Source organism: Phyllobates terribilis, unplaced genomic scaffold (assembly GCF_046119375.1).
Source record: "Phyllobates terribilis strain yellow unplaced genomic scaffold, ASM4611937v1 Scaffold_3__8_contigs__length_932513732, whole genome shotgun sequence".
In the NCBI taxonomy this organism is placed as follows: domain Eukaryota; kingdom Metazoa; phylum Chordata; class Amphibia; order Anura; family Dendrobatidae; genus Phyllobates; species Phyllobates terribilis.
This window is the reverse complement of record NW_027362763.1, coordinates 290750834-290763335: the sequence shown is the minus strand read 5'-3', so window position 1 is coordinate 290763335 and position 12502 is coordinate 290750834. Positions and strand designations below refer to the sequence as shown.

The 12502-nt window shown below is 42.3% G+C and overlaps 1 protein-coding gene across 15 annotated transcripts in view; it reads left to right on the top strand.

The window, feature by feature from the left end:
• The window catches only part of TNIK (TRAF2 and NCK interacting kinase), a 330725-nt gene that overhangs the window by 174870 nt on the left and 143353 nt on the right, over positions 1-12502 (top strand). For all 15 annotated transcript variants that reach the window (XM_073674893.1, XM_073674887.1, XM_073674897.1 and 12 more), the window contains exons 4-5: positions 4105-4230; positions 4424-4534. In XM_073674893.1, coding sequence (XP_073530994.1) covers positions 4105-4230; positions 4424-4534 — 237 coding nt within the window. The remainder of the gene's footprint in view (positions 1-4104; positions 4231-4423; positions 4535-12502) is intronic.

Below are 12502 nucleotides of genomic sequence, written 5' to 3'. Positions count from 1 at the left end.
ATGTTGCCAAAAAAACTATCAGAAGCTTCCAAAGACATGACATCATAATATGGGTCGTCCAGAATTGTTTAAAGGCATAGTAATGTTAGTGTATGTAAACTTTTGACTTTGCAGTAAGTAATAAAAATGCCTTAAAACATTCTATGTCTCTCATTATTCTGGCATTTAGCAAATTTTACAAATGATGGTAATCCTAATTAACCTAAAACGGGAAGGGTTTATTCTGATTTCATGTCAGATATTGAGAAAAACATGCATATGTGTCTTTTTATATAGTGTATGTAAACTTCTGGTTTCAACTGTGTGTGTGTGTGTGTGTGTGTATATACGGTATATATTGTAAGGCAGCAGTGTTCACACCATGCAGTAACTGAGGCAGTGACCCAAGCAAATCCAACATAAACAACTTTTATTCAGCAACTCACGGTTAAACAGAAAGTCCTCCGGTTCGCAGCCGGGTTAACATGAGTACATAAACAACAGTTGCCGTGGGCAACGGCTGCGCCGGGCCGCTCAGGGCCTGACAGGTGCAGAGGCTTCCCAGGCGTGGGTTCAGGCACACTCAGTCCTGCTGAGCTTCCCTGCTGTGCTCCTAGCAGGCTCCAACATAGAACAACACTAATCCTTAGTGCAGGGTTTTTAAAGGACCTGTGGCAAGAGCCACTGGAAAACCCAAGTTGGAGGGAGGAGGCCGCCCCACTGCCTTCCTGTAGCTTCCCCCAAGAAATGAAGGCCCTGCCGGGTTTTACTTAATCTGCCTTAGCCAGGTAGTCTGACCAGGTCAATGCTCACCTTCATTCCTGCATTGCAGCCGCAGCTGTGTCTGTGACTGCAATACACTCCAATGGATTTAATAGGTCTCTGAACACATTCTGGGGGATATAGAACGTCCCTCGTATATGATCCCGGTCACTGCCTCACAATCATATATATATATAAAATCACACACATGTATATGTGTATATATATTTATATATATATATATATAATCACACACATGTGTATGTGTATATATATTTATATATACATACAATATGCTTACATTTACTGTTATCACAAAAACTCATTGTGTCTCAAAAATGATCATTCTGATTAAAAGCTGGCAGCTTATTTGTTTCAGTAAATACGCTCATTTCCGACCATAATGTAACAATTCATATTTTCTTAAAAATTTGTGTAGTGCTGTTTCTCTAAGGGTATGTGCACACGATGCAGAAATGAAGCAGAAAATTTCTGCATCATTTCTGCATCTCCCTGGCAGAAAAACACAATCGGCATGCGTTTTTCCTGCGGAATACATGCGGATTCACATGCGTTTCCGCATGTGGATTGACAAGCGCTTTCCAGGGCGATTTTAGCATCACCTGGAAAGTGCTTGACAACTAGGTCACACTATATAAATTCATGCAAACAGCATGGATTTATATAGTGTGACCCGAGAGAGTGTATATACTTACCTCCGATGGCCCGCGCTGTCCTGCTCAATCCATTCTCCCTCGCCGGCAACTTTGAATTGAAAGACCTGCCGACATCAGCGTCACGTGACCCGTCACATGACTCTGACGTCAGCGCAGGTCCTTCAACTCACTGCAAGTGCCGGGAACCAAGCAGGAGCGCTGCGCGGGCCGACAGATGGTAAGTATATATATATTTTTTATTTTATTCTTGTTTTACAGATTTTTTAATGGTACCTGGGTGTGGATGAGACTCTCCTCTCCTCCACACCCGGGTACCATCCGCACATTAGAACGCACCAATTACGCAAGTACAGATGCAGTCTTGCGGAATTGGAGCGTTCTAATGCAAGTCAATGGCGGCGAAAACGCCGCGTTTACGCAAAATTAAATGACATGCTGTGGATTTTTGAGCGCAGCGTTTACGCTGCGGAAAAATCCGCATCCTGGGCACAGCACATGCGGATTTCAATTGGGGAATATTGCTGCCCTTCTACCATGCGTTTTTAATGCATTTCCGCGGCATTTACGCAACTGCAAAAACGCAGCGGAAACGCATTAAATACGCATCGTGTGAACTCAGCCTAACTCTTCCTGGAAGTGAATAAATAAGTCGGGGCCCCACGGCGAGATGTGTCACATGACATTAATTCTCAGACAAGTCTTGCGACCAAAAACACCTGTACAACTTGTTGCATCTGACTTGCATTGAAGTCTATGGCAAGTGAGTCGTGTGGAACATGTGACCAGTGACAGAAATTTTCCGTTGCAGTGCCACCTTATTGGAAATCCTAAGTTACAATGTTGCAATGTGACTGCAATTTGGAACAGTAGAATTCAGAGTTATATTCACAATATATATTCGTATTTACTAAAACAGACCGGTCAGGAAAGCTTACAGGTCCTCTGTAGGCCACAGGTGATCAATCCGCAGTAGTCTACTATGTTCTTCAGAAATCACTGCATTCATCTTTTATTTATTGTACTCACTTATATAGCGCCATTATTTCTACAGCACTTCACAGACATCATCATTGCTGTCCCCATTAGGACTCACAATCTACATTCCCTATCAGTATGTCTTTGGAGTGTGGGAGTAAACCGGAGAACCCGGTGGAAACCCACGCAAACACGGGGAGAACATACAAACTTTTTGCAGATGTTGTCCTTGGTGGAATTTGAACCCAGGACCCCAGCGCTGCAAGGCTGCAGTGCCAACCATCTTTCAACCGTTTATCGTATTTTAATGGACAATATAATTTTTTATTGCTACTGAGCCCCTGGCCTGGACTCTGCGTTGTGCCATAATGCAAATAGACGCACGTTTGCCTCCAACTTCTATGTCTTGTTCAGTTGTTCAGTGGTGGTCCGGTCTCAGCCTCCCTTATTTCGGCCATGTCTCTGAACACTGAACACCTTGTAGTTCTGGGAGGCTGTAGTTCTGGAATATGACAGCACTGGAGGATAATGGCTCCCTGGTCACTTCATGTTTGATTTTTCTCACATCTTAGGCAGTTACTTTATTTTTTGGATTATAAGACGCTCCCCCCACACCCCCCAATTTGTGAGGAAAATGGGGGTTCGTCTTATAATCCAAAGGTAGCTTACTGAGGGGTCGGTGGCAGTGGAGCGGGGTCACAGGAGGCAGTGTCGCTGCTTCAGCAGTCCAGTGGCGGCAGGAGTGAGGCGATGCTGTGGGTCCCTGGCTGGGAGGAGAGGGTGTCCTGGCACTGCGAGGCTGTGGGCCCTGGGCTCTCCTAAGATGTTGGCGCTGAGCGGAGTCCTCCTACCCATTCATATCCCTGCGGTGGGCTTCGGAAAAATGGCCGCCGCTTGCGCAGATTGAGATCTGGTGAGACCTCCCAGCCCGGAGCCCGCAGCATCGCCCCACTCCTGCTGCCACCGTTCTCCTGAAGCAGCGACCCTGCCTCCTGTGACCCCGCTCCACTACCGCCAACTCCCCGGTAAGCTACCGTAAAATGGGATTATAAGATGTAACATCATTTTATTTAAAAAATGTTTTTCCTATTTTCCTAACCAACATTTGGGCTGCGTCTTATGGTCCTGTGCATCCTGTAGTCCACAAAATATGGTAATTTGCATCTTTTTTTCTCAACACATTTTTTGCAACCCTGCTGACTATTTGCAACAAAACTTATGATGGCTCTGTGATCCCAGACCAATATCTTAGCAATTTCAGTAGTGCTGCATCCCTCTATAAGACTATTCACAGTTTTTGACTTTTCAGAGTAACTTAAATCTCTTTTTTGGTCCATTTTGCTTGAGGAAAACAAGCTGCATGATAATTCTGCACACCTCCATGTAGGGTGTTATATCCTTAGGCCTCACCCTCCATCATTATACATCACCTGATCTGCTTCATCCAATAAGCATAGAAGTCTATCCAGCGTGGAGTTAGAAAATCTGCATAAAAATGATAATATGGTCAAATACTCACTTGCCTAATAATTCTGCACACAATCTATAGATAGTGGTAAAGGGGATAAAAAAAGTTACCAAATAAAATAAAAATATATTTAGCTAAACGTTTTGATAACAAAAAAAATCCTTTTCTAGTGACACATTTCTTTATGTATGATGTAAATATATTTAACGTAAAACCGGCTTCTATTTCTTTCTCACTGCATAGGATGAAGAAGAGGAGATTAAGCAGGAAATTAACATGCTCAAGAAGTATTCTCATCACAGAAACATTGCCACGTATTATGGGGCATTCATTAAGAAGAACCCACCTGGGATGGATGACCAGCTTTGGGTAAGGACACTTTACTATCTCTGTATATATTCTTAGGATTTAAAAGCCATATCGCAGCATGTTGAGGAAGGCGTGACGTCGGAGCAGTCTTTGTAGGGCTTCACAAGTTGTTAACAGGCAGAAGATAATGTGGGTTTTGACATTTCTGACTTACTCCATTCCTTATTTCTAAGATTTGCCATTTATTTCTCAGCTGGTGATGGAGTTTTGTGGTGCTGGATCCGTTACTGACCTAATCAAGAACACCAAAGGCAACACATTGAAAGAAGAGTGGATTGCATACATCTGCAGAGAAATCTTGCGGGTATGTCCTTTTACAGTGGTTTTTATATTTTCGTCCCGCAGTTTTTGTTGTTAAGCAATAATAACACCAATATGCCCCCATTCAGAATTTGTCGTCCCTCAGCAGACAAGTATGTTCTCATATTTAAAAGAAAAAAATTCATTTGTTCCACGGAGAATACAGTGATGCAGAACAGGTTATTAGCTTTTGGCCTTTAAAGTGGAAAATCAATGTTGTTACGGAGTTAATGGCATGATTGTATAATTATTTCTCTCTACACTTTTCAGCTTTGTCAATAACCATTGATTTGCCCTGAATTTTGTGACCGCTCGTCAAAAATATTTGTTGTGCAGTCAGGAATGCTACTAAGCCAGATAATGCAGGGTTTTCTTCTTCTTTCACCCATGACAGCACCACGGAGAGAAGGGATCCACCCTTCAAGGACAGGAAACCTACAGGATAAAAGGCGGCACCACTACCAGGCATCAGTTGGTTTCCTGTCCTTGACGGGGGAACCTTAGTCTGGATTTGTCGGCGGTACCGAAGGAAGATGAAAAGATTTATTTACGCCTGGCTGGTCGGTTCAGGCGATTGCTCCGTCCCTGCTGCGACCAGTGCAGGGGTCCTGGAAGCGCTGCAGCGAGACCAGGGGTGTTTGGCTGGCGTAAGCAGCGTAAGCAGCTGCGCTTGCTGAGTCTGAGTATGCTAGGGCGTGCACCAAGGAGGCGCGCCCTGATGACTAGTGTGCCAGTGACATTTGACCTGGAAGTGATTTTTCACTTCCGGGTGGGACTGGAAGAGGCATCAGCGGAGGGACGTGCTGTTTATTGCCGGTCCTGCATTTAAAATGCAGTCAGAACGCTGGCAGAATGGGTCCTTTGCGCCGGCAGTGCTTCCAGTTTGGAATGGAGCAGGAACACCAGCACAAACATGAGGAGCAGCAGCAGCAACATCAGTGGCAGCAACAGTGGAAATCACTCCTGGGGGGGAAATGTGGCACCATGAGTGAAAGTAGAAAAACTTATGTTGGCTCTTAAATCTAAAATAAATCTAGACTAAAGCCCTCTAAGAGTACAAGTCTTTTTTGGCCTTATGCTGGATTCCATAAATCAAGAATGTCGTCTTCGAGATGGCTAGATGGAAAAAATATGCAACCAGGTATGGTAAAAATATCCACCATAATTCTCAGGGAAGCTATATCTTTGCAGGGTTCTCTGACCTCATGTATCCCAGCAGTGTTATGGGCTCAGGTTCATACCATCATACGGGACCTTCTGATGAACAAATTCACTTTTAAAGGATGTCTGGAAGGGAGACTAACACTGTCTCCAATAATGACCCATTCCCTTCTTGGTGGTTGAACATAGAGAATCTATCCAGAGAAGTACCTTGTAAGCTCAAAAGGATAGGGAGCTCATTTGGAGGATCACCTGGTCTTGGGAGATTGGACAGGGGAATAGAAATCGTCTTCTTCGAACATTACAGAGTTACTGGCGGTAGAACACGACATGAGGAAGCTCCTTTTTTTTCTTACAATGTGAGTATCCTCTCAGACAAGCAGGTAACGGTGGCCTACGTTAATCATCAAGGGGGAACTCTGTCCAATTCGTTGAAGTAGGTGACAAACCGGATATTTCAAATGGCAGAGAATCTTCTTTCTCTAACAGCTCTACACGAAAAGGGAAAAGAGAACTGCACGGCAGACTTTTTAAGCCGCAGTCAGCTAAAACAAGGAGAATGGGCTCTGAACCAGTTAATTTTCAATCATATTGTGGACATATGGGGCTTGCCAGATATAGATCTATTCCTGAACAGACAAAACAGAAAAGTGGAGAAATTCTGTTCTCTGAATCCCAGAGCGAGTCCTTGGGTAATGGATGCCTTTCTAGTCAGACAGTTACAATCTAGCCTATGCTTTTCCACCAATGATATTAATAACAGCAGTCCTGAGGAAGATCAGGGAAGACAGGGCAAGAGTCATCCTGATAGCACTCTTTTGGCCCAATAGGCCATGGTTTTCCTGGTTGAGACTAATGTCAGTCGCCCATCCATGGTTGCTACCGGAAGTTGCAGATATTCCCTCCCAGGGCCCTGTGTGGCATTTTCAAGAGGCCAGCCTACATTTAACTGTATGGAATTGAGAAGTTGCTGATAAGGGACTGGGAATTTTCTCCTAACCTGATTTACACCTTGGTCCAGAGTAGGAAGGCAGTCTCCACGAAAATCTATGGTTGGACCTGAAGAAAATTTCTAGCCACTTCAGGTGCGAAGCTGGGGGGGTGGAGGAATGGAGTGCCAGTAAGTTCCATTTTAGAGTTCCTTCAAAAAGGTCTACAGCAGGGACTTTCCACCAGCACCCTTAAAGTTCAGGTGTTGGCCCTTGGGGCCCTGTATAATTATGACCTAGCGGGTGACCGTTGGATTTCCTGTTTTATCAAAGCTTGCTCCAGATCAACACCAATTCCCAGGCCGAATATACATCCTTGGAATTTAAATCTGGTTCTGACAGACTCTCACTTTTACATCACTTTTATTTTTTCTTTGCTTCTATTTTTTCGCCACTTCTACGATCGTTTAATATAGGTTATATATCACTAGTGGACCAGTATGGTCCAACACACCAATGTCCCCAATCACACATGTATTTTATGATTGATAAGTCACTCTGATACACAAAAGTCACAATTTTTTTTTTATAATTTGTTAGTCACCCTGGTACACATTACCTAGCAGAGTCGTTTTGTTTATAAGGCTATAATGCTGTAATTCTCTATGCTACTTCCATTTTAATTTGGAATTAATATATATTTATATAATAAAAATATATTCCTTTACCACTCACAATCGTCGTAAAATAATAAACCTACCACACATCATGGACATTTATGTCCTTAATTATATTCAATATAACTATTTTTGACTACACTTTATACTATTGTGCACATTTTATAAAGATCTCAGGACCTTTTGAATCATGGATAATACGTGTGTATGTCAACTGGCAGTATGCACTAACAATTATGATCAGACCTTTTATTAATCTATTTACATGCCTGATCTGTGATTTCAATCAAGGATGTTATGTCTTATATAATTACTCACTAATATTTAGTCAGGTACATCCTTATAGCTGTAGAGATCATATTAGTAAAACATGATTGGCTACATATGATATGGAGTCTTGATGGGGAATATATAATGAGTATAAACCTCAGCGATTATAGATGTACATGTTCCTGAGAATATATCTTCTTGGCTGCTTCCTGCAAGCGCATATCACGCATGCGCTGCCTCGTACACCGAGAGACGGTGCTCTTCTATTGCGTGGCAACGGGCCTCGTCAGCTGACCCGGTCACTTTCCTATGTGACGTCCGCATTGAGCTCCAGCCCCTCGGTGACGAGGCATCATGGCGGCGATGCGCTATACCACAGGTGCGGTGACATTTCCTTTAATGAGATATAATATAAAATGGCGATTATATCATGCTCTGATACCTCCTGATGAAACCGCAGGCAGTGGTGAAACGCGTCGAGGTGCCTGGTAGCCCTTTTCCTCTCCATTCCCATCATGGGCACAGGTAATGTCCACTAATTCATAGGTGTGTTTATTATAGCATACTGAAATATTATTTAGGCTTGATACGTCACTATGGTCATTGGGAGACATCTACGAGGGTCAGTCAATAAGTAATGCCTCCTATTTTTTCTCTCCTTTTAATTGGCAAGAAATTCAAATGCAATTACATAGGTTGAAAACCACAATATTAACGATTAATTTGTCACTTTTCAATATAAACTCCTTCCATTTCCACAGTCTTGGTCCACCGTTTAACAAGGGCATGTGTTCCAGCATGGTAAAAAGCATTCTTGGGACCCACCGTGCACAAACTTTTCTGTATCCCAGTTGTCCAATAATTTTCATCACACTGCCTTTACTGAGGCAGATAATGCCACACAATTCATCTGCAGTCACCCGACGGTCACCACGAATGATGTCATCGACTCGCTGAATGTTGCTTGGAGTCACTGCGGTTACTGGCCTGCCACTCCGCATTTTGTCAGCCAACGGTGATGGCCCTTCAACTGTGTTAAAGCGACGAACCCATCGTCTAACAGTACTGACATCCACTGTTGCATCACCGTACACAATTTTCAGTCTCTCATGAATTCGAATGGGCGTCTCACCTTCTGCATGCAAGAATTCAATCACAGAACGTTGTCTAATACGAACATCGATGTCAGCCATTTTGCAAACGGATACAGTCCTGCCACCTGTTGGTGCAGGAAGTTGCAATTGCTGTGGATTGGAGAAGAAGGTTTGAGGAATTGTGCCAAATTCAAATATTTAACATAACTACCTTATTTAAGGAGAAAAAAAATAGGAGGCATTACTTATTGACTGACCCTCGTATTTGAGCGTATACTATTTAAGCACAATTTGCACTTTCTTGTATTTGATAGAATTCACTTGGCTTTTGGCATGGTCTATTGTAGTTTAACAATTTGACATATAATATGCTATTTAGCCTGGTGTAATATACTATCATGAATTGAATTATAGGGCTATTTTCTGTGTTTTCTGTATCTTGTCTGTGTATTTTATTGATTATGTATTTGAACGTTGTATATCTTGAATACAATTTATTTTTAATATAATACTATTGGATCAGATGTTCCTTCAAAATTCTCTGTAGGATCAATATATGGCTTATGAAGGGATCCCTGTTATCATTGTGTGAGGATTTATATCTATTGTATATAAGACTCTCACTTAGAACTTATAGACTCAGTATCAGCTAAAATCCGGTAAAGACAGTCCTCCTAGTGGTCTTAACCTCAGCCCACAGGGTTAGCAACATCCAGGCCCTGTCAGTAGGTCCTCCCTTTACACAGATCTTGGAAGATAGATTGGATCTGATTGGATCTGATTCTATCTTCCTAAATTGTCTTCAAAGTTCCAGAGAAGTCAAGAAGTGGTACTTTCCTCATTCTGTGCTAATACCAAAAATCACAAAGAAGAGAAACTTCATACGCTAGACGTCAAAAGATGACTGATAACATACTTATCGGTTACAGAGTTCTGGAGAGATCAATCAATTGTTGTTTGTCTCCTTCCAAGGACCTAGGAAAGGTCTTAAAGAATCAAAATGTATGCTAGATAGATAGATTACAGAAGCCATCAGATTAGTTTATTCCATATATGGTAGTGTTATTCAAGAGGGAGAGTCTAGGGGCTCACTCCACAAGAGCTGTTGCAACCTCCCCGGCGGAGAGAGCGGATGTGTCCATTGATCAGATATGTAAGGCAGTGACCTGGTCCTCTCACTCTACTTTTTATAAATGCTATAGACTGGATGTGACCTCCTCTTCTGGTCTCACCTTTTGGGAGAAGGGTTCTGCAGGCTGTGGACCCTCCCTGAATGCAGATTTCTCTCCGTGGTGCTGTCATGGGTAAGAGGAAGATGTGATTACTTTCCGGTAATTGGATTTTTCAGAATACATGACAGCAACCTTATATTCCCTCCCATCACCTATATGGGTGAACACTATTTCATTTCTGGTGTGAGGTCACTTATTGCTTAAGGAAAACGTGGTGTTTTTGTTTAATATTGTTTGTAAACTTGAGGTCCTCTCGTGCTCGGTAATCCAACTGATGCATGGAGAGGTGCCGTCCCTTTATCCTGTGAGTTTCTGATCCTTGAAGGGCGGTTCCCCTCTCTCCGTGATGCTGTCAGGAGTTTGGAAAAATCCAGTTACTGGTATGTAATGACGTCTTTTTATTGTAAGGTTAAAAAAATGGTAGCTCTCTGTTTCATTACAGTTGTGCTCAAAAGTTTACATACCCCGTCAGAATTTTTCCTTTCTTCGCCTTGTTTCAGAGAATATGAATGATAACAAAAAATTTTTTTTCTCCACTCATGGTTATTGGTTGGGTGAAGCCATTTATTGTCAAACTACTGTGTTTTCTCTTTTTAAATCTTAATGACAACCAAAAACATCCAAATAATCCTGATAAAAAGTTCACATACCCCAGTTCTTAATACCGTGTATTGCCCCCTCTAACATCATTGACAGCTTGAAGTCTTTTGTGGTAGTTGTGGATGAGGTTCTTTATTTTCTCAGATGGTAAAGCTGCCCATTCTTCTTGGCAAAAAGCCTCCAGTTCCTGTAAATTCCTGGGCTGTCTAGCATGAACTGTGCGCTTGAGATCTCCCCAGAGTGGCTCAATGATATTGAGGTCAGGAGACTGAGATGGCCACTCCAGAACCTTCTCTTTGTTCTGCTGTAGCCAATGACAGGTCGACTTGGCTTGGTGTTTTGGATTGTTGTCATGTTGGAACGTCCAAGTACGTCCCAAGCACAGCTTCCGGGCTGAGGAGTGCAAATTTGCCTCCAGTATTTGCTGATAATGTGCTGCATTCATCTTTCCTTCAACTTTTACCAAGTTTCTGTGCCTTTGTAGCTCACACATCACCAAAACATCAGTGATCCACCTCCGTGCTTTACTATAGGAATGGTGTTCCTTTCATCATAGGCCTTGTTGACCTTTCTCCAAATGTAACGTTTATGGTTGTGGCCAAAAAGTTCAATTTTGGTATCATCACTCCAAATTACCTTGTTCCAGAAGTTTTGAGGCTTGTCTCTGTGCTGTTTGGCGTATTGTAGGCGAGATACTTTATGGCATTTGTGCAGTAATGGCTTTCTTCTGGCAACTCGACCATGCAGCCCATTTTTCTTGAAGTGCCTCCTTATTGTGCATCTTGAAACAGCCACACCGCTAGTTTTCAGAGAGTCCTGAATTTCAGCTGATGTTATTTGTGGGTTTTTCTTTGCATCCCTAACAATTTTCCTGGCAGTTGTGGCTGAAATTTTTGGTCTATCTGACCGTGGTTTGGTTTTTACAGAGCCCCTGATTTTCCATTTGTTAATCACAGTTTGAATGCTGCTGACTGACATTATCAATTCCTTGGATATTTTTTTTGTATCCCTTTCCTGTGTTATACAGTTTAACTACCTTTTCCCGTAGATCCGTTGACAATTCTTTTGCTTTCTCCATGACTCACAATCCAGAAACGTCAGTGGCTGAATGAAAGATGCAAGAGTCTGTCTGGATCCCAGAAACTCACTCAGCTTTTATGCACACATACACTGATTATAAGCAAACAGGTCACAGGTGAAGATATTACCTTTAATAGCCATTCAAACCCATTTGTGTCAAATTTTGTGCATGTTATCAGGCCAAAATCACCAGGGTATGTGAACTTTTGACCAGGGTAATTTGGATGTTTTTGGTTGTCATTAAGATTTTAAAAGAGAAAACACAGTAGTTTGACAATAAATGGCTTCACCCAACCAATAACCATGAGTGGAGAAAAAGTTTTTTTGTTATCATTCATATTCTCTGAAACAAGGCGCCAAGAAAGGAAAAATTCTGCCGGGATATGTAAACTTTTGAGCACAATTGTATTTGCATTATAATGAGTGTCAGGTATTCCACAGCGATGACACTGGGTAGATCACGCAATATCTCACCGTGCTGTCACTGTGTCACGGATTTTGTCCGAAATAGTGAGCACACGATCCAGACTACTCACTTCTTAGGTATCGGCAAGCGACCAGTGAGCGTATGGCGTCACACCTCTAGATTCAAATGCATGGAATACGTGTTTATGCCCTCCATACAGTCACTGTCAGCTTCACGATAGCCCAATTAATATTATTATTCGCTGCCACCACCGTCCAGCTTTGAAATATAACACAGGCCTTGGCGGACGCCTGCGTTCTGGTAGCGTATGGCTTCGGGGGAGGGAACGATTACAGGACAAAAGAAACAGAACTATTAAATTTTATATTTAATCCAAAAGGGAGGCATTGTTTAGGAAAAATATATACAATGATTTTACAAAGGAGACATTAAAATACATAAGCAGTTATACAAAATAATAAGGATTAAGGAAAAAACTTACTGTACGAATGCTGAGACTATT